General features: G+C 33.1%; 1 protein-coding gene across 29 annotated transcripts in view; it reads left to right on the forward strand.

Annotated features, from left to right (window-relative positions):
• DLG1 (discs large MAGUK scaffold protein 1) overlaps window positions 1–22,925 on the forward strand; it is a 275,368-nt gene that overhangs the window by 221,231 nt on the left and 31,212 nt on the right. For 14 of the 29 annotated variants that reach the window (XM_058730919.1, XM_058730920.1, XM_058730917.1 and 11 more), the window contains 4 exons: window positions 3,133–3,247; window positions 8,139–8,315; window positions 11,059–11,128; window positions 15,339–15,438. In XM_058730919.1, coding sequence (XP_058586902.1) covers window positions 3,133–3,247; window positions 8,139–8,315; window positions 11,059–11,128; window positions 15,339–15,438 — 462 coding nt within the window. Of the gene's footprint in view, window positions 1–3,132; window positions 3,248–8,138; window positions 8,316–11,058; window positions 11,129–15,338; window positions 15,439–16,127; window positions 16,162–22,925 lie in introns of all 29 variants that reach the window. The other 15 variants (XM_058730927.1, XM_058730928.1, XM_058730934.1 and 12 more) reach the window with 2 other exon arrangements.

The following is a 22,925-nucleotide window of genomic DNA, read 5'->3' on the forward strand; positions in this document are numbered from 1 at the left end:
CACAGAAGGCTTGCCTACATATAAATAAGGTATAGTATGAATAGAACAGAGATCAAACAAATTCAGTCATATCAAACATTACCTTAGTTCAAAGAAAACAATTTTCAGATTTGCTGATAAGGCAGAATGTAACTCTTTCCAGTATTTTGTTGTAACAAAGAGATGAAGGTTACAAGCAAAAGAACTATATAGCTATTAAAAAAGAATGAGGGACATCTGTCCATGCTACTATACAGTGTTGTTGCTGTATCTTTTTAAAAGATAAATAAAATAAATTGGGCGCCTGGGTGATCAGTCATTAAGTGTCTGACTTCAGCTCAGGTGAACTCGAGCCCTGCTTTTCTCTCTCTCTCAAAAATAAATAAATAAAATTAATTTATAAAAGTGGGCGATACATATATGTGTGTGAATATATATACATAATGTGTACATAATTAGGTATTATATATATTAAAATACTCTAGAATAAGTATATGTAAATGTATTTACATATATATGTGTATCTGCTTCTATTTATTAAAAATGGAGGAATAAGCCTTTCTGTAAATGTTTATGTATAATGTTTATATATAAACGTTTATTATATTTATATTGGTCATTTATATATAATGACCATATATATAAATGTTTAATATAATTTAGGGTAGGAGAGAGGACAACCTAGACTTCTTTTTTAATATCCTTGTTTTACAAATATGACCTTGAAACTATTTTACCTACCTATTTAAAAAAATGAAACTCTTAAAAGCCACCCCTAAATGTCAAAATTGACAATAAAAAAGAACAAATGAACTTAAGTGTATAAGAAATGAGCCAACTGGATAGTTGGCAACATTAACACCTAAGGAGGAACTACTCCAAGTAATTTTAAAACAGCAATTAAACTATATATATATATTCATCCCTACTAGACCATGCTTTAAGGTTAAAAGGAAGTAGGGAAAGTAGTTAACTGTTTTCAAAAACGATGTCGTGGTCTTAGTTGTTGGTGTCGTTATTTCAAGGCTGTTGTAAATGTAATACTGGAAAAAATTAAAAAGTCCCTGTGTAATACTCTAATTCTGTTATTCGCAGTGTCGTGAGAACTAGGATTCGTCTTATGCAAGAAAGCACGTACAGATAGAAGATAGAAGGCATTAATTACAAACTTAATGGTTTTAATTTTTAATTAGAAGAACCAGTATAGGGCTGCCTGATGGGCTCAAAGGAGCATGTGATTCTTGATCTTGGCATCATGAGTTTGAGCCTCACATTGAATGTATAAATTACTTAAATAAATAAAACTTTTAACAATAAGAGGAACCAGTATTTGTACCTCCATCCATCAGTCTATCTCTGTTTTCACTGTGCCTTTGCAAATAAAAGTTTGCCATGAGTTGTTTTTGTTTTTGTTTTTCTTTTCTTTAGAGTGAGAAAGGGAGAGGGACAGGGAGAGAGAGAGAATCTTAAGCAGGCTCCATGCCCAGCATGGATCCCACACAGGACTCAGTCCCACAGGGCTCTGGGGTCATGACCTGAGCCAAAATTAAGAGTTGGACACTTAACCAACTGAGTCACCCAGGCACCTCAATGCCATGAACTGTTAATTGTTGAATTGTACTGGACACATTATTACTGTCTACTAACATTTGTATTTTAAATTTTCTGTTATTTTTTTTTTAATTTTTTTTTTTAACGTTTATTTATTTTTGAGACAGAGAGAGACAGAGCATGAACGGGGGAGGGTCAGAGAGAGGGAGACACAGAATCTGAAACAGGCTCCAGGCTCTGAGCTGTCAGCACAGAGCCCGACGTGGGGCTCGAACCCACGGACTGGGAGATCATGACCTGAGCCGAAGCCGGCCTCTTAACCGACTGAGCCACCCAGGCGCCCCTCTGTTATATTTTTAAAGGATAGTAAAAGGGGCGCCTGGGTGGCTCAGTCGGTTGAGCATCCGACCTCAGCTCAGGTCATGGTCTCACGGTTCGTGAGTTCAAGCCCCACATTGGGCTCTGTGCTGTCAGTGTGGAGCCCACTTCATATCCTCTGTCCTCCTAGCTCTCTGCCCCTCCCCCACTTGTGCTCTCTCTTTCTCTCTCTCTCAAAAATAAATATTTAAAAAAAGAACACTTTATTACTTACTAGTTTGAACTATTAAATGTTTTTGAGTTTTTTGATGAACTGTTGCTTCAATTAATCTTAGTATCCATAAAACAAACATGGTGTCTATGGTAAAAAGAAGAATAACTCCACAATAATCATGTTTGCTCTTCCTCTGTCTTCTTAAACTATACAAACTCCCAAGCAAGATATTTGCTCTTGCTTTAAGACCGTTTGTATTTGTAAGAAAATCTGAGGAGATCTACCCTAATTTCTATAAAATAGTTTGTTATAGAGAAAAAGGTATAAAGGTGTGTAAATGTGTAATGCAGTATATTTGAAAAAGTGCTTATGGTTTTATTAATAGATTTAGTAGTTTTTACTATATGATATAGTTTAAAATAATTCATCGTCAAAATCACACTTGCTTTATATAAAAATGATCTTAAAATGTTTATTCAAATTGTTTTGTATCTTATTTTGGTATTTTGAGAATTTACAAATCATAAAATGAGTTGAAGGAAATTTAATGTACAGTTTTTAAGGCATATTTTTCCTGTATTGTTGACTTTTGCCATATTATTGACTGTACACAAGTTCTGTGTTTCAGCACATAAAAGTAACTGATTACCTCAAGGGGAAAAATCAGTAAACAAAGTGTCTAGTATTAATCATTATAGGATTCTTTTTTTAAGTACAAAAATCAGAATAAATTCTGAATTTTAATCTTTAAAATTTACAGTTAGACAGTAATGTGAAGTTGATACCACTATTTGATGCATGAAAGTTGTCTTTTAATTGATTAAATGTAATATGAACTTTAAAATAGCATATGAGAAAATTCTAATTCAGCCAGTTCTAATTTATGGTACATTTGGAAAATTGTTGGTTTTTTGAAATTTGCATTTTGTCCAAAAATCTTACACAGATTACTCTTTCAAGGTTCTAACCTCATATAATTATTATAAGCCAGCTAATGTATTTAATACTTTATATTCAAGTAACTTATTTCTTTAGAGTGTAAAGTATAAATTTATTTTTTTCCCCATCAGAATACAGTCGTTTTGAAGCCAAAATACATGACTTACGGGAGCAGATGATGAATAGTAGCATTAGTTCAGGATCAGGTTCTCTTCGAACTAGCCAGAAGCGATCCCTCTATGTCAGGTAAATTTTTTTACTTCTAATTATGGCAGTCCTTATTTATGCATGCATGCAGAGTCCTTCACATTTTTTACTATGACTCAGTTTTACTGTAGAAGAATATATTGCAAAGAATATATTGCCATCTGTCTGGCTCAGTTGGTGGAGCATATGACTCCTGATCTCAAGATTGTGAGTTCAATCCCCATGTTGGGTATAGAAATTACTTAAAAATAAAATATAAAAAAAAAGAAAAAAGAAAAAATCTATTGTAAACCAAAGAAATGTTATTTTAGGATTGATTTCTTGACAGTCTGTCTTTCAAGAATTGGAATGTTACTATAATTGTATTAAAGTTGTACAACCCCTTGAATAATAATGGCATGATAAAGACAAAATAAATGTGGGAGAAAAATTTTTAAGTTATTTTCCTGAGTGACTGTATTGTAGCTTGGTATGTCATATCATCCAACACTTACTTATATTCTTTATAATAAACTGTTCTCTAACATTTAATTACTACAGTAATGTCCATAATAGCAAAGGGAGCATATGTAAATAATAGCTTAAAATGTGAGTAGCCTCAGTAGAGAACACAGATTCTGGAAATTTCTACATGTATTTTTTGAATTTAAACTGTTCTTTTTTATTTCATTGGCTAATAAGACTTACACAGATGACCTATTTGTATTCTGTATACTCTTTTTAGCAGAGCCTTTACTCAGCATTTTATTGAACTATTAGTTTAACTTTAGTTGATGACTATGGGTAATCTGTACCATTCTTCATTAATTTTGTTCATTTCTTCTGATCTTACTGAGGAACATTTCCTAGTATGTTTTATTTATTCTTCTGATGAGTGATGATGTATCTTACATTAAAATAGACATGTATCCCATATGTGTTTGTGCATATGTATAAAAAAATCTATGCAAACAAGCATGTATTCTATACTTGTTTACATATGATATGACTTACTGTCTCAAATGTTATTCTGTGATACGTAAGAAAAGGAAACTGTTCTCACTTTCTTCACTTGTTCTTTTCCTACCCCTTTCATTCCTCCTGCCCTACCAATGATCTGGGAATCCTTAGTCTATCAGATTTTTCTCTTCTTCCACTAGTTATTGTAATATTTATTAAATTTTATTTAGATTTATTATTTAATTTATTATTTCTATACATTATTTATTAAATTTTATTTATTAAATTATTCTGTTCCAAAGTGTTTTATGTGATACTGATATCTACAGAAAAAGGAAAAACAGATTTGTTTATACTCTCCTTTTTTCATTTTCTTCTTCTTGCCCATATTTTCTAATTTTAATATAATTAGGTGTTGCCTTTAATAGTGATTTATTAAAAACTTACAAACGCATAAAAATCAAGACATTACATTTGTTTCAGGCACCTTTAATGAGTCATCTTTACTTTTTGTTATTTTTTAAAGAAGTACCTTATTTTTACAAGTTATATACTATCAAAAAATGTAATGGGGGCTTCCAGGTGGCTCCGTCAGTTAAATGTCCACCTTTGGCTCAGGTCATGATCTCGCAGCTCACACGTTTGAGCCCCAGGTTGGGCTCTGTACTGACAGCTCAGAGCCTGGAGCCTGGTTCAGATTCTGTGTCTTGCGTTCTCTCTCTGCCCCTACCCGACTCGTGCTCTCTCTCCTGTGAAAAATAAATAAACGTTGTAAAAAATAATAATAAAAAATATCTGTCACCTCCGAAAAATCCCTAATTTCATTCTCTGAAAACAGTCATCCTCCATTTTCTTAGCAAAGTCCCTTGTCTTTACCCCCAAATTTCTAAATAATGCACATATACTGCTGTTTTCCAGTTTACCATTGTAGATAACTTTCTCTTTCATACCAAACTATTCTTCATCCTTTATCACTCAAACATAGTGTCATCACTGTTAATAAAATTAATAGCATTTAATCATGTGACTATTATAGTATCTGTCATTACTCAAGTAGTATATTATAACACCATCCTTCCTTTCTTCTGCAGCCCTTCATTTTTCCTAGGCATAATAATCATCTCATTTTTATTTGCTTAATTGTTCATGTACTTATTGCTAAGTATCTTTCTTTATCTTACAATAGACTCTAGAGTTTTTCACTTAAAGAAACATGTGGTTGTACATATGATCTTACACTTCAGATTTTTTCTATCTTTCTGTTCTAGTCTGGACTAGTTACTTTATAGACTTGCTGTGTAGATCTCATATGAGACTTGCCTTTGCCACTGTCCTATTCCTTTTATTTTTTTAAGTTTATTTATTTATTTTGAAAGAGAGAAAGCATGAGTGGAGGAGGGAGGGAGGAAGGGGCGGGGGGGGGAGAGAGAGAGAGAGAGAGAGAATATGAATATGAATCTCAAGTAGGCTCTCTGCTGACAGCACAGAGCCCAGTACAGGTCTTGATCTCAGGAAACCATGAGATCATGGCCTGAGCCAGATCAGGAGTCAGATGCTTAACCAGCTGAGCCACCAGGTGCCCCTGTCCTATGCCTTTTAGCACTCTGCTATGTCAGAGTCTGTTTTTTTCAGTGCCACATTTTCTTTCTCAATTTACTTTCCTTTAATAAAGCACATTCTCCAATAAATTCTTGAAAAAAGAGTATATGGGGGACATTTTTTGAGTGTTAGCATGTCTGAAAATGACTTTGCCTTCTCCTTCATAGAGTATTTGGGGTATGGAGGAAGGTATGATATCCTATTTTATTTTCTAAAAGCCTCTTCTTATTTGATCCTTTTTTTGTCGTCTTTTTATTTCATGGACCTAATATCTTCTCATTTTCTCTAATGTTCTGCTTCTTGAATTCTGTGCATTCTCTGTATTTCTTTTTTTCTAGTTTGCCTCTTTTCTTGCTTTTCATATGTGAGATGATCTTTAAATATTTAGTGATCCTTATTTTCTATTCTTATGAATGGAGAATGAAGCTAGCTGGATTTAACTATAAAATACTTGGCTTTGTTCATTGCCCTTTCCCACCCGAGGTCATTGTTGGGGTCATTAAATATCTCTAGAAAAGAATCCTTAATCTCTTGCCTGCAGTATAAACAAGGCTGCTAGAATTTCCATTTTCAGTGTGCAGATTACTTTTTATCTGTCTTTAGCCCAGCACCACGTTCCCCATCAAGTTCCAGAGTACAGAACTTACCAAATTCAATTTCTTTAGAAACTAAACCTCTTGTCTTCTGGGTCTGGGAACAAGAGAAGGGATCTAGAGGTTCTAAGTGCTATATGAAGTGTTTTCACCAGTTCTTTTGTTTTCACTGCTGTAACTTACCTCTGCCTACCTGAATTCTGTACACTTCTACTTCCTGAGCATTTCTAGGATCTGGTGGAGTAAACCTTATTTCAGTAGCCCTCTCTTCAGACACCCCATTTAAGCTTCCTCCAATCTGCAGTAATGAATAGGTCTACCTAAGATCCAGCAGTAGCACTACTAGGTATTTGCCTCAAGAATACAAAAATATTAATTCAGAGGGATAAATGTCCCCCCACCCATCTTTATAGCAGCCTTATCTGCAATAGCCAAATTAGGGAAACAGCCCAAGTGTCCATTGACTGAAGAATAGATAATGAAGTTGTGGTGTACACACACACACACACACACACACACACACACACACACTCACTCACAATGGACTATTACTCAGCCATAAAAAATGAATGAAATCTTGCCTTTTGCAACAGCATGGATGGAGCTAGAAAGTATTATTCTAAGTGAAATAAGTCAGAAAAAGACAAATGCCATATGATTTCACTCATATGTGGAATTCACAAAATAAAACAAATGAACATAGTGGGGAGAAAAGAGGGAGAGAGACAAACCAAGAAACAAACTCTTAACTATATAGAACAAACTAATGGTTACCAGAAGGGAAGGGTGTGAGAAGATGGGTTAAATAGGTGATGAGGATTAAAGAGTGCACTTGTGATGAGCACCAGGTGATGTGTGGAAGTATTGAATGAGTATATTATACACCCAAAATTAATATTACATTGTTTATTAACTAACTGGAATTTAAATAAAATTTTTTTTAAAAAAGAGAGATAGGTTTAAAAAATTGGGTAACACAGAAAGGAATATGATTTGTATCCTAATTTCCAGTTGCCAAATTAGAACTAAAGAATAAATAAATTGTATTATAAATGTAATTGCTGGGATTCTTTCCTTTACTTTTGAGAGAACTACTTTGGATGAGAATTTAAGTATTGTATATTAATTAATAGAACACAGTATTTTTATCAAATTTTAAAAGATTCTTAACATTTTGCAATTACTATATTAATACAGTATTTTTTCCAAAATATTTAGCAGCTGTTAAAGTCCTGTATAGTTAGTTTTCATCATTGTTATTGACTCAGAAAATTTTGTTACTCTAGTTCTGTGAACAAATAGAAGGAATAATTAACTGACACAATAGTCACTCTGTTAATCTAGTCTTACACTCTGCAACTAATGAATCAAATCTTTCAGGGAGTTTGTTTTCCCAAGTATGTGTAGCCAAAATAAAGAGAAGAGTTATCTCTTAATATTTACTTTTTGCTTATTAATTTAGAGCAACTCTCTAGGTTTGTCTTCATTTTAGAATTCAATATGGGTTGCCAGTGGATTACACTAAACGCATTTTTTTTTTAATTTCTCATCCAATATTGAAAGAAATAAGGTGGTACCTAATTTTAGAAAACTGTTAGCATAAGTCACTTTTACTGTTTCTTTTTTTGTCTGTCCTTCCATATGTAGTGCAAATTTGAGCTTGGCATTATTTTGCCCACCATGGTATCTTGTTTAATTATTTACCTGGATTATATACACTTTCAGAATCCTGTGTTCATTTAATATTGGAATGAGCATCATGACAAATAATCATAGACTTTTTTTTCTTCTTAATCTAGAGCGCTTTTTGATTATGACAAGACTAAAGACAGTGGCCTTCCCAGTCAGGGCTTGAACTTCAAATTTGGAGATATCCTCCATGTTATTAATGCTTCTGATGATGAGTGGTGGCAAGCCAGACAGGTTACACCAGATGGAGAGAGTGATGAAGTTGGAGTAATTCCCAGTAAACGCAGGTAAATATAAGTCTGTTACAGTCTTACCACTTGAAAGTAGGGCAACATAAATAATTGTTGATTTTTAAAATCCTTTTACCAAGATGGTGATGCTTGGTTTTCCATATTGTGTTTCACAATCATTTGATTTTGTTCACCTTATGTTGTAACCAGTGACGTAATTAAAGAATATGATGCCCCCAAAGGTTTTTAAATAACTTTGCCATGTATCTATACCATTGGAGGGAGAGAGATTTAAAAGCCTTTGTAGTTTTCTCATGTAGGTGGTGATGGAATCTTAAACTTTACATTTTTGATTATATGAATTGCCTCCTTTAGACTTAAAAAATGGAAGTGTAAATAAATGTGAAATGTTTAGAACTATCTTGTTACTTGCTTCACATCTCTTTTCTTGATTAATTTAGAAGTACTGGTACATTCACTGGTCTTTCCTCTTTGCTTTTAACCACTTATTATCGTGATTGATACTTACTGTCTACTGGAAAAGTAGTCAAGTATAGACGTAGATAGGATGATCCCAGTATAGAGAATCCTCTCTAAGGTCTACGAAATGCTGCTGAATGCCCCTACTTTTGTGAGAAATGGTATTAAAATGTCAGTTCGTAATTCCCCCGGAATAGCTTTTTTGTGAGATCTGATTTGTACAAATCATTGCCTAAAAGCCTCTTTAAGTTTTAAGATAGCCAGCCAAAATTGGTAAAGAGACATTAGTGTTTAGTGTAGCTAGTTAATTCACTTCAGGTCAAGCTTATGATGGAATACACTTGTTCTGTTCTAATGAGTTGGATTTATACTTATTTTGTTAAGAGCTTCTGTAATTGATAAGTATGCCAAATCATGTACCTATTTATAAACCTCTACCTGTATATATTTGTATAACTGCTTGTAGAAGTTGAAGAGTAGGAATATTAAAATATTACCTAGATTTGTATTTGTGGTTTGGGGATTTATGACTGTTCTATGCTAGATCCATATATTTAGCAAGCTCCAGCTATTTGGCTAGATCTTATAAAGAGGCAACTCCTCTTTTAGCAATGCAGCCCTCAGCATAACTTTTCTCCTAGAATAGAACATAGTCTGCTTTAAATTCAGAAATGCTTCCTCTGTGCCTTGTTGAGTCAGTAAAAATCTCACATCTTAAATATCAAAGTCAGAGTTCCTAAAAATTGTCTTATCCTTTGGTACCTCATATCTCTCATAGGCTTTATGTGTGCCTGCAACTAATAAGAAAACACTGGCTTTGATGGAAAGAGATTCTTTTTATTTTGTACAAAAATTCTATGAAGTTGAATTTTGTGGGATTTTTTTGTTTTTTTATGTTTATTCATTTATTTATATAATTTTTCTTCCATAAGCTATAGTATGAAACCACAACTAATTATGCCGTTTTGTTCTTGAATGTATTCAAAACTTCTGTTTTCTTAAAACAGAACTATCCCTTTCTTAGACCTCTGTACTTCTAATAATAGCACAAGGAATTGTAGTTACTACAGTTCTTAGTTTTCTTTCAGGAATAGTATTTACAGTTAAGTACAATTTAAATCAATCAACTATTTAGTGAACAAGATAATGATGTGAAAACAAAGCCATTTTGAGTTGTAAACGTTTACTCACCAAATGTTAGTTTTGCAGTGCCCTCAGTAAGTACCTAGGCAGAATTATAAATTAGTTAATCATCTCATGGACTCTCTAATCATGTCACGGACTGTTCTAGCACAATAAAAACAAGTTTCAAATCCTTGACTACTAAGGTTCTTCTGTATCCACGATAAAACTATATAGCTAGATAATGAAGGAAATACATTTATTCTCAACCTGTTGTGGTAAGTTTTTCTGCTATATACTAACGTAATATCTATGTTGAAATTGAGGATTTATAAAAGCTTAATTTACAGGAAATTTTGCGAGGGTCATATTGGTATTACAATCTACATGAAACATTTGTTTTGATGTAGTTTTGTTGGCTTGCTTATTTTGAATACTTGGCACTTTAACAAGTTTCAAAATTCATAAGATCTAAAAGCTGTACAGGCTTCCTTATCTTAAGCTTGTTCCCTTGGCACCAATTTCACCTGTAGAGGGATAACTAAGGATAACTAAGATTACCAAGTCTTTGTATCTCCTTCCAAAGATACTTTAAAGTTTTTGTATACTGTAATTGGTTTCTTTCTATATTTACACAAGTATATCACTGGAGCTAAATTTAATTTTTGTATTTCCCATTTTTTTATAAAAATGTCAGAGCTACAGAAAAGTAAGTAACAAGAGGAAGAATAGTACAAGAAACAATAGTACAAGAAATCCACATATCCTTCACCTACTTTTACCAGTTGTTAACATTTTGCCTTATTTGTTCACTCTCTTATGCTTAATTTTTGGCATATGTATATGCCCCATGCTAAGCTAATATTTAAACAATAACAAAAAAAAACCAAAATCTGGCAAATTGCTCAATTCAGAAGTGGTTCCTCATAATAATTTTAATATAATTATGGAATTGAGTACATTTATAAGTACACATGTACTGTATTTTGATACTTCACAAGTGGTTTTGTTTCATAATAAAATGAGCCCTATATTTCATTTTAGAAATTATAATTAATTTTGGGATGCAAACCTAGATGACTTCTGAAGACTTTAGAATATAAAAGTGCCCTATATTAAAGTATCAGTTTTAATGATTTCTAGTTAGGCCCTTAGATATTTCAGTATACTTTAAAAATAGCATTCTATACTTTGACAGAGTTGAGAAGAAAGAACGAGCCCGGTTAAAAACAGTGAAATTTAATTCTAAAACAAGAGGAGATAAAGGGGTGAGTATATGAAATTTCATATTTCTAGATATTAGTAATTGAGGATAGTAGGTTTTTTCTTAATTCTTGCTGGAAATACATGATTAAAATTAGAAGGATTTTGCTGTAAGAGTTAACCATCAACAGGTGTTGTTATGGTGCTTTCGCATAGTAGATACTGAAGTAATTTAAGTATTACTGAAGTAATTTAATTTATTAAATTAAAGCAGTCATTTTACAGACGTTTTTCAATTAAGTTATTTATTTTGAGAGAGAGAGAGCACGCGTGAGAAGGGGGAGGGGCAGAGAGAGACAGAGAGAGAGAAAGAATCCCAGGCAGGCTCTGCACCATCAGCACAGAGGCCAGTGCGGGCCTCAAACTCACGAACTGTGAGATCATGACCTGAGCCAAAATTAAGAGTGGGACTAAGTCATCCAGGGACCCCTCATTTCATATATTCTTAATATACTTTGGTGAGGTTATTTATACAAGTGAAATAAATTCAGCCTTCATTCAGATGTCCAGTTAGAAACTTGTATCATCAGTATTAATCATGCAGCTAATTTAATAATACATGTTGTGAGATAATATGCCCCAAAATATTAACTAGGTCATAATGTAAGTTTACAGGTTTTTGTAAGTTAATTTGTGGAAATTTTTTATTGCCCTTCTTTGTGCCTAATATAATTTATTAAGGAAAACCCATGCTTTAAATATTTGAATCAATATGAATTTTTATTTTGAGGAAATAAAGAGACAGTCAAGAGGGGGAATTATAGATGGTCAAGAAATACTTGTAAACTCTTTCATATATAATTTTAAATGTGTTTTTGTTTTCATTGTTAAATTCTGCTTAAATATAATGGATGCCCATAGATGAAGGAGCTATTATAGGCTTTGTCCTGTACTATGTATGTAATTACTACAACAGAATATTGTAGCAATAAGCCTAAAGAAATAAGCTGAACATATATGTTGTCTTGAAATACTATTCATAGGAATGTTTTATGTTTGGGTTTTTTTCTTTTTTGATCTAACACAAGTTTTATCATCTTTTGATCATATCTCAAATGAATGTGGGAAGTTAACTCAACAAATTTTAATTAACCCTGTCATTTGTGCTTCTCTGATAAAACTAAGCACATAAACTTAAAGCCTTTAAGATAAATATCCTTGATCAAAGAAGTTAAATCTAAGTAAATTATATAATTTATTCAGTTATTTTAGAAATGATAAATTAGTTTAAAATTGTAGCTTTCAGAAAATAAAAAATTACACAGTGTGATCTGAAGCAATATGTAAAATAGAAATTTGGGAGAAGAAAAAAATCCCAAGTAAATGCTCAGGATTTGCTTTTTGTGCTTATTTTATATATGTCTTTAAAAATAACTTAGTAAAATACACTGTCAATGTATTGAAAAAGAGGTTGCATGTTGTAACTTTTCTTTCATACTGTAAGAAGTTAACTGAATTAACGACATATTTAAATCTTAGTCTTGTTTGTTGACTGTAACCAACTTTATACACAGTCACTGTGTTCTAACACAGCACCAAAAGTATGCATGATACTGAGTGGGGTAAAAATACGCTTGCCATTGATACAGAACTGCATTCCTTTCCGTAATACCATTTCCCATTCTAAGTTCTTTTCCTTTCCTTAAATGGTGGTTTATGGACTTATTTCCACTACAGACTTATAACATTTCAGTTTCTCATTAACATTTTTAACATTCATTTAGCTATTTTGGCAATACCACATATAGAAATTATGTATTTAATATATATATCATGAATTTGTGATATTTTATCAGTTCTTATATTTATTACACTCTGTCTTTCCTGCAGTGTAGCATAAATAACAATAAGTAATTAAACAGTATTTTGTATTGAAAATGTAGACAAACTGGAGGTAGTATGTTTCTTCAGTTTTATGTTTTCCCTACACATACTTGTCTTCTTTGCTTTGTGCTATTTTCACTTTTAATAAATTCTTCACCTGGAGGATGTTAAATGTAATACAATTAATTCTTTTCTTAACTAACAGCATTTCTTTCTGTTCTCTATTATGATATCTTTATGATATCTCATTTTGGCTAACTGCAAAGATACCAAAAATCAAAACATTTTAAACTTCATGTTTCTTTTGGTTGTTTGCTGTGAAACTGACTCTGACCACTATATATGCAGTAAGAGGGACAAATGAATACCTTTCATTAAAAACATATCAGTTTTATGAGATACCATAAAAATTATTACTAGATTCAATGATTGTCATGAACAAAAAGATTTAGTCCTTCCCTAAATTAGATTACCATGAATTTTTCTCTATTGAAACATAACTTTTCTTCTATTTTTCTTTTCTTAAAATTCGGATTCAAGAAAATATTTTTATTTAAATAATGCTACTTGACAGTTTATAAAATAAAAGTCCTTATTTCTTGACAGAATTTCTCTCATCGACTTAATTTTTAAATTCTGCTTAGAGTTATCAGAGCCTTCGATTTTTAGGATTGAAATTAAGACAGTCTGTTGAACTAATGAACTATGAGTTTATTAATCTTGAATTATTGATATGAAAAGGTAAAAATGAAAGTTTAATATTTCCATTAAGATTTCTAACAAAATAAATTCTTTCAAGCAACAGAATTTGCGCAATAATTACTTTAATCTACCTCAGCATCTTAATCACCTAGCATCACATGCTTAAAAAATACAGGCATGCTAAAACATACTGCCTGGTGTGGATATACTTCAAAATAATGATAGCATTTTTAAGACATGGATTGAATCAAGAAAAGTCAGAACAAGATTTCCATCCTTTATATCATTCATGCTTCAAAAAAGTAGCAATGGTTCCTAGTGTCATTGGTAGGTGAGGCCATGTCCTTCAAGACGTGGATGTCTGTGACAGAAATTACAAAAGAAATTATTCCTCTTTAATAGCATCATCTTTATGCTACATGGCTTTAAACCTGAAGGCACAAATGGGGACATTGAAGAAGGGGAAAAAACCTATTTCCAACATCTGTGCAATAAGGGACATCAAATCAACTGTGCAACTCTTCCATTGTAGTTCTGTATAAACTATTAGAATCTTTTTTTTTTAACTATTAGAATCTTCTTTTATTAATGTTTATTTTTGAAAGAAAGAGGGAGCATGAGTTGGGGAGGGACAGACAGACGGTTGGTGGGGGGGGCGGCGGCACAGAGGATCTAAAGCAGGCTCTGCACTGAAAGCAGAGAACCTGATGCGGGGCTCTAACTGTGAGATCATGACCTGAGCCAAAATTGGATGCTTAATGAATTGAGCCACCCAGGTTCCCCAAAACTATTAGAATCTTAATTGCCTTTTTGGCTTTTATATAGGCACCAAGCTTTTTATCCTCTATTCAGGATATGGTGCCAATTAATTAAATATGGTTCTAGTTTATTTATATATACTTTTAAAAATAGATAAATATAGTAGAGCTTAAAGACAAATAAATCGGTTATGATGGCATTCAAGTTGACCAGGAGAGTTCTGACTCTTCTTTTTTGGTTAGATAGCATCAGTAAATCTTTTGCTGCATTCTGTGTGGTTGACGGACCCCTCTTAGTTTTCTTCTCATTTCTGAATCATACCATAAACACTCAGTTATCTCCTTTTCTCTTCCAAAAAAAAAGATTAATTGTTTTTAAGTATTCAGCACTAGCAACCTTATCACTAGTTTTGGTTCTTTTTTTAATAGTGACTTTTTGTTAGTTCATTGGAGCCACAAAAAGGGGGAGGGGGAAAATATGCTCAAACCAAAGGGAAAGGAAGATTACTACTGCATAAAAAATATTTGAATAGCTAGAGTAACAATCTAAAATTACTTTTGCTATAGAGCACCTCATGCCTGGAAATCTAGAAAAATATGGATTGATAAGAACATATGTTAATTTGGGTCATACTGTAGTAGTAACTAATCTGAATTACTCTTCCTTTTTTTATCAAGTAGCACTTATTCAGTATTTTTAGGTATTATTGAATTACACTGTAAATTTTTCAGTATTTTCAGTTGTGAAACATTAGAATTAGAGGAGTTAATACAAAATTAAAAATTCACTTTATTTGTGATTAAAGTAAAATTCATATACAAACTGCACACTGTGGTCACAAGAGTCAGCTTCCACAGAGCTGCTAGGCTGGGCCTTTGTACACACAGATAGTAGACATCCCTTTGTTTTGCCCCTCCTTCTCTTCTTCAGCAGTCATTCAATGACAAGCGTAAAAAGAACCTCTTTTCCCGAAAATTCCCCTTCTACAAGAACAAGGACCAGAGTGAGCAGGAAACAAGTGATGCTGACCGTAAGTATGTGGATCCAGTGGTCAACTGAAAATAAATGTAGAGGGACCTACTGCCCTGCAGTTGGTTGTTACCATGGAGACAGTTTCAAGAGCTGCAACAGGTTACTAATTGTCTTAACCAGGGGCAATCTTAACAGACATAAATTAACTTCTATACCAATCTTAACTTTTTCTGGTACCTTAGGAATTCATAATTTAAAGTAAATATTTTTTTTAAGTTACGTGTTTACAATAGAATCATTTGATGTAAGGGTTCTTGGAAGAAACAGTATACTTTAAAGAATATTTTAGAGAAAAACTATGGATACCCAAGAATCTACTTACTGATTTCTAGGTATAACATTGACAGTCTTTGGTAATAGATCTTCTGGAATCGTTCCATTTTATCCTACATCTTCATTATATGTAGACAATCTGAATTTTACTTTTAAAATATCAAGAAATGATTTCAAATTTTGCTTCTCTACCCTAATCAGCCTCTAAGCTAGAACTTCCATTCCTTTAGTAGGTTACATTCAGCTGCTAGCTTATTTCAAACTTTCAGAAATCTACAAAAATGCTCTAAAATATGTGCACCTGTAATGGTCTTGGAACTGTCTCTTATTGTAGCACCAATTTTATGCATTACTGACAACTATTTTCTTTGATTATCTTTTTATTGCTTGCTCTCTGGGAACTACTCTCTACAGGAGATCCCTGACGACATGGGATCAAAAGGCCTGAGTAAGTGATCAAAATACTCCCAAGTTAATTTTTAACCTCCATCTACAGATCTACCTTTTTCAGATACATTTTGAGATTCATGGTAGTGCCTTTCTGGCATGAGGAGGTATATGATTTAGATTGCTTTTAGACTTTTCATGTTAATGTGCTTGGGATTTTTACTTCTATAATACATACTTTTTGTTTTTCTAATGCTCCATTTTTCATGTCATTTGAAAAACTGCTCATAACTACATTTTCCTTTTGTAATTTTCACAGTGATTACTTCTGCTAGGTTCTTTTTTTTTAATAAAAGACTTCTAAGCTTTTGAAAAGAATACTACCTGCCCTCATTAGAATGTAGAAAATAATCTTCCTTGCAGTTTTATATCCACCTGGTTTTTCTGTTGTCAAGTTAAAATCACTTTGTTTCTGTGTTAGAAGAGCATTGCTATAATGTGAGACTATAAAATACAATGGATCTTAATAGAGAAGAATGTGGACCTCAAGTTGAAGTAGCAGTCTATGGGGGGGGGGGCAGGAGCTTACAACTGTGTTTTTGGTTTTTTTTTTTTTAATGTTTATTTACTTTTGAGAGAGAGAGAGAGATAGAGCATGAGCAGGGGAGGAGCAGAGGGAGAGAGGGAGACACAGAATCTGAAGCAGGCTCCAGGCTCTGAGCTGTCAGCACAGAGCCTGATGTGGGGCTCGAACTCATGAACCGTGAGATCATGACCCAAGCTGAAGTCAGATGCTTAACTGACTGAGCCACCCAGGTGCCCCACATCTGTTTTTAAAGGAGATTGTAAATTATGAAAAGAATTACAAGAAATATTATCCTTTATTTTTCCTTTAACCAAGACGTCGGTGTTTTTGGTTTTTGTTGTGTTGTTCTTATTTAATTTTCTAACTAGTATTTAATTTTCATATAAAACTTAGTAGAGAGTCTGATATATAGGAGTCATTCAGTAAATATCGGAGCCAATGGATGAAACAAGGCATTTTTTAGCAAACAAAATTTTAAATTTAGGTGTTCTCAAATTGATTAAATATGAACGTTTACCAAATATTACTAAGTTATTTTAGGTGACAGTGACTCACAGAGGTAATATTTTGAGCTAAAGTTTCCTAGATAGTTCTTTCAATTTGGATTATTAAGCATTTTGAAGACTTATTTCTTTGTAACTCATTGGTCATTAAGGATATAACCAACATCTTTTAACTTTCTAAGATCTACATTAATAAACATTATATTTCGTAGAAGGTTTTTTCCCTGATTTATGCTAACTTTATACTGCAATCTTAATCTGAAGTGAAAGTACTCAACTTTTATTTCAACCTTAACGATTAAAGGTTTGTATTAGATTGAAGGCAGTATGCTTTATGTGTAATTATTTCTATACAGACACAGTATGTTATTTTTGCATGTGCCTTTGTAGGATTTGTCAAGAGCCACAAATTTACTATCGCTAGTGGCACCCTTTTTAAATCTTTTACCTTTGGAGAATGTAATCAGTAAAAATCTTTAAAACTGGAAAGTATTTCCATAGATTGTTAATGCTATAGAATTTGAGAATGATATATTTTAGAGATGGTATGAATCAGCATAAGGATCCACAGATTTTTTAATATCTGTTGAATCATCAGAGACCTGTGGAAAACTCCTTGAAAAGGAACTAAATGAAGAATTTGTTTCCCATATTGAAACTGTTATGATGGATGATAATTACACCTTCACCACATCTTATTTCCATCTCTCATTTTGATGTTTGGGACTTGAGAAGAGAAATAAATGAAAAACAGTAACTGATTATGAGGCAATGTCATTTCTAAAAGGGTTTAATTTTGCGGATGGCAACTTAAGATTCCCTTGAATAATAGGTTTTGTGCTTCATTTCACAGAAACTAAAATAATTTATTCATCTGGTAACTTGATGAGCAAATCTAGAAGATTTTATTTGGAGAAAACTGAGGGAGACAGGAAAATACGAGTAAAATTCTAAACCTCAATATGATGGCAGTTACCACATGAAATAGATGACTAGCAGTTAACAAGGTCCCCATTATTACACAACAGAAAATTCTGGGAAAAGCGTGGTTAGGGACGTTATTGGTAGCCTCAGTAATCTGTATTCTAAAGTTCCGAATAGAGGAAATAAACTTAAGCAAAATCCTGTGAGGTTTTAGTATGAAGAAATAAATGTGACCTCTATAGGTATTCAGGACTTGTTGGAATAGGACTCATGAAGGGACTGAGAACAAAAAGCATAAATTATTTCAGAGAAACAAACCCATTGAAGAAATGTGGAATAACACTGAATATCAAGAAAGATGTACATCTACATGTAATTTTACATAACCTGTGAAAAATAATGTATTTAATTGAAGAAAAAGAAAAAAGTGATAACCTAGAATACTTTTCATAGACATGAACTTCAAATGATTTTACAAAGAAGACAATCAAATTATTGATTTGCCCTGTTGAGAGTACAGGAAACAATGAGAGAATTTACCTTTCTAATCCTAATTTTGACTAACAGAACTAAGTAGAATATGATGGAAGTCTGAGAGAATGCAAGTAAATCATCATAGCTTGTGAAAAGCTAGAAATAGAAATGTGTGCAGCTTGTATGCTTTAAGAAGGCAACTTTGGAAAAGGTCAGAAAGAAAAAAGTAAGATTCCTTTAACAGATACTAAAAGGAAATAAGTTCAGGAGGGGCTGTATAAGGTGCTCAGAAGTGAAATCATGATGCAGTTTCAGACAAGGTTTGTACCTTTTAAATGAAGGTCAATTTTTATAGCTTTCCATTTTGTAGAACGCCTCAAAAACTCAGGCACATAGGAAAGAGATACGTAATGGGAACCCTTTCTTCTCATCTCAAAGACTCATTTCAGCAAAGTTGTGCAGAGCTCTTAGATGCCAAAACCAGAATTACTTTTATTTGTGTAAAGAATAAGTGTAAGAATGGGAGTATTGCTTGAGATGGATGATGTGTAGTAGTTAGAGCAAAGGGAAAAGACATATATGATACATTCTCGGGAAGAGATGTCTGATTAGAAAGGTGAGACTGGATTTAGAGAGATTTGAAATGGCTGTGGTCATCAAACATCAAAATCAAAATTAAAACTTGAAGAAGAATATATTTATACCATGTATGGCAAAGGGATCATATCTTTGCACTACACATTTCTGACAGATCACTAAGAAATAGATTCTCTCTTCATTAGGTAACTGAACAAGGGATGTGAGAAGAATGCTAAAACAATAACAAGTGAAATAAGCATCCAAAATGACAGTTTTTACCCATCTTCTTGACAGACATTTCTTTTAAAGAAAAACCCAGTGGTAGAGTTCCAGGGAATGAGTACATTCAATATGTTATAATTATGTGTATTTGAAAAAGCATATCTTTTGACCTACTAATTCCTCTTCAAGGAATTTATCCTAAAGATGTAATCAGAGATGGTAATAAAGGTTTATACATCAGGATCTTTATTTTAATTTTATTCAGAAACTACAGTCAAAAAATTTTTGAAACCATCCTAAAACGTCTTACATTTGGGAAGTGGTTAATGAAGTATGATTGTCTATACTTTGTAATATTGTATAGCCATTGAAAATCATATTAAAACATATGACATGGGGAAATGTTCATAATGTGAATGAAAAAAGTAAAATGTGAAACTACATATATCATCTCAGGTTTTTTTTAATGTTTATGTATTTTTGAGAGAAAGAGATCGCAAGCAAGGAAGGGATGGGGGGGCGGGGCGGACAGAGGATCCAAAGTAAGCTTCGTGCTGACAGCAGAGATCCCAATGCAGGGCTCAGACTCACTAACCATGAGATCATAACCTGAACTGAAGTCATACACTTAACCAACTGAGCCACTGGGGCACCCCTATTGTCTCAAATTTGTAAATAAACATATATTTAGGGCTATTTGGAATAGTGTTGCTTTGAACAATATTGTAGATGTCTGTTGGTCAACACATATATATCTTTCTGATGGGGAAATACCTGGGAAAGGAATTGGTAGGTCATAGATACATACATCTGTTCAGCTTTGGTAGGTACTGCAAGTAGTTTTCCATAGTGGCTGTACCAATTTTGCCACCCCCAGTAGTGTATGAGTTCTAGTTGCTACATATCTTCTGTGTGTTTGGCATATCTTTTTTTTTCATTTTAGCCATTCTGATGTATGGTAGGGATATCCATTGTGGCTTATTTTGCATTTCCTTGATAAGTAATAAACTTGGACACCTTTTCATATGTTTATTGGATATTTGAATACCTTTTTGTGATGAAGTTCCTTTAAAAATACAATTTTTAGGGGCACCTGGGTGGCTCAGTCAGTTAAGCATCTGATTCAGCTCAGGTCATAAACTTGTGGCTTGTGCGTCGGGCTCTGTGCTGACAACTCAGAGCCCAGAGCCTGCTTCAGATTCTTTGTCTACCTCTCTTTCTGTTCCTCCCCTACTTGCACTCTGTCTCTCTCTGTCTCTCTGTCTCTCTCTCTGTCTCTCTCTCTCAAAAATAAAGACTAAAAAATATATGCTAGTTTTAGTTATCAGGAAGAAAGCATTTTACCTTTCTAATAAATTCTCAAGCAGTGATGATGGTGCTATTCCACGAGCCATGCTTTGAACAGCAAGATTTTATTGTAGAGTTACATAAAAGGATACTTGAAAGAACTTGAAGAATTTCACTGCCTAACGACTATTGGTAATCTTAGAGAATTTGAGATGAGTAGGAGAATTCCCCAGAAAAGACAGAAAATAGATACGTAGTAACTTTAACTTTTTGCTATATAACATGTCAAATATATTCAATAATAGAAGAATAGTAAAATTAACCCTGTAAGTATTCATTTACCCAACTTCTATAATTGTCAGACTCATGTTTAATTTTGTTTCTTCTTTACTCCTACTTACTATCTTTCGCTCACTCCATTGCAGTAACTAATGTTTCTTTCTTTTACGTATTAGAGATTGTAGAGTGTAATACCAATTCTAATATAAATTTAAGATTTTTTTAATGTGTCATTCCTACTCTGGGAATGAATTTAAGGAAATAGGACAAGAGGTAAAAATAATTATTGATGTTGATGGAAAACAGCTTAAAGCAAACTAAAATGTTTAAGTAATAAGTAGTAAGGTAAATTAGGATTTATCAGTTCAATAGAATGTTATACAATTTAAAATGATTGTTTTGAAGTACATGTGGTAACAAGAAAAGAAAATTTTTTTAATATAATTTATTGTCAAATTGGCTAACATACAGCATGTAAAGTGTGCTCTTGGTTTTGGGGGTAGATTCCCATGGTTCATCGCTTACATATGACACCCAATGCTCATTCCAACAAGTGCCCTACTCAGTGCCCATCACGCATTTTCCCCTCTCCCCTCCCCCCACTCTCTGGTCAACCCTCAGTTTGTTCTCTGTATTTAAGAGTCTCTTACAGTTTGCCTCCCTCCCTCACTGTTTGTAACTATTTTTTCCCCTTCCTTTCTCCCATGGTCTTCTGTTAAGTTTCTCAAGATCCACATATGAGTGAAAACATATGATATCTCTTTCTCTGGCTGACTCATTTCACTCAGCATAACACCTTCCAGTTTGATCCACTTTGCTGCAGATGGCATGATTTCATTCTTTCTCATTGCCAAGTAGTAGTCCACTGTATATATAAACCACATCATCTTTATCCATTCATCAGTTGATGGTCATTTAGGGTCTTTCCATAATTTGGTTATTGTTGAAAGCGCTGCTGTAGACATTGGGGTACATGTGCCCCTGTGAATCAGCAGTCCTGTATCCTTTGAATAAATTTCTAGTAGTGCTCTTGCTGGGTCATAGGGTAGGTCTATGTTTAATTTTTTGAGGAACCTCCACACTGCTTTCCAGAGCAGCTGCACCAGTTTGCATTCCCACCAACAGTGCAAGAGGGTTCCCATTTCTCCACATACTTGCCAGCATCTATCGTTTCCTGAGTTGTTAATTTTAGCCACTCTGACTGGTGTGAGGTGGTATCTCAGTGTGGTTTTGACTTGTATTACAAGAGAAGGAATTTTTAAATATAAACTTTTAAAAAACATTTTACATATGCTTGTCATATATTATTTGATTTTACTTATAATTTTTAATGTCCTGCTGTATTTAAAATATATATAATAAGAAGGAAGTTATGTCCTTGTACCTGAAACTAACACAACATTTTATGTCAACTGTACTGCAATTATAAAAGGAAGAAAGAAAATTATACCTTGTCTTTGCAGGTTAGAATAACAGACGTAATTTTCAATGTGACAGTAGTTCAAGAACTGTTATCTTACTTTAAGTCTTAAATTCTACCATTCTCTGAACTTTTCAGTAGTGCCTCTTGATTTTACGTGGTATGATACAGCAGATATTTCTCTTCCAGCTCTTTTCTTATCCTTTAAAAATGTTTTCCCTTGCTTCACATAAGAAATTTAGATTTCCCTCTCTCCTGTGGAAAATTTTGTTTTTTAATTTTATAAATAAAATTACTTTTTTTTTATTCACGGGAGATACTTACTGAGAGAACATTCAAAATTACATTTGCATGGGAAGAGTGCCTGGTGTTTACTGAACAATCAAGTTATGAAATGAGGTCACTCTCAAGGAGAGGCCAGGCAATTTGCGAGTAGGTGTATTTGCTTTATCTTTTGATTGCAAAGCAGCCATTGTCAGTTTTATCAAAACCGCATTTCTCAGAAACACTAGTCTATTTTAAAATACAAGCCTACTTTCTAGAATTCCCTT

The sequence above is a fragment of the Neofelis nebulosa genome, chromosome 5 (assembly GCF_028018385.1).
Source record: "Neofelis nebulosa isolate mNeoNeb1 chromosome 5, mNeoNeb1.pri, whole genome shotgun sequence".
NCBI lineage: Eukaryota > Metazoa > Chordata > Mammalia > Carnivora > Felidae > Neofelis > Neofelis nebulosa.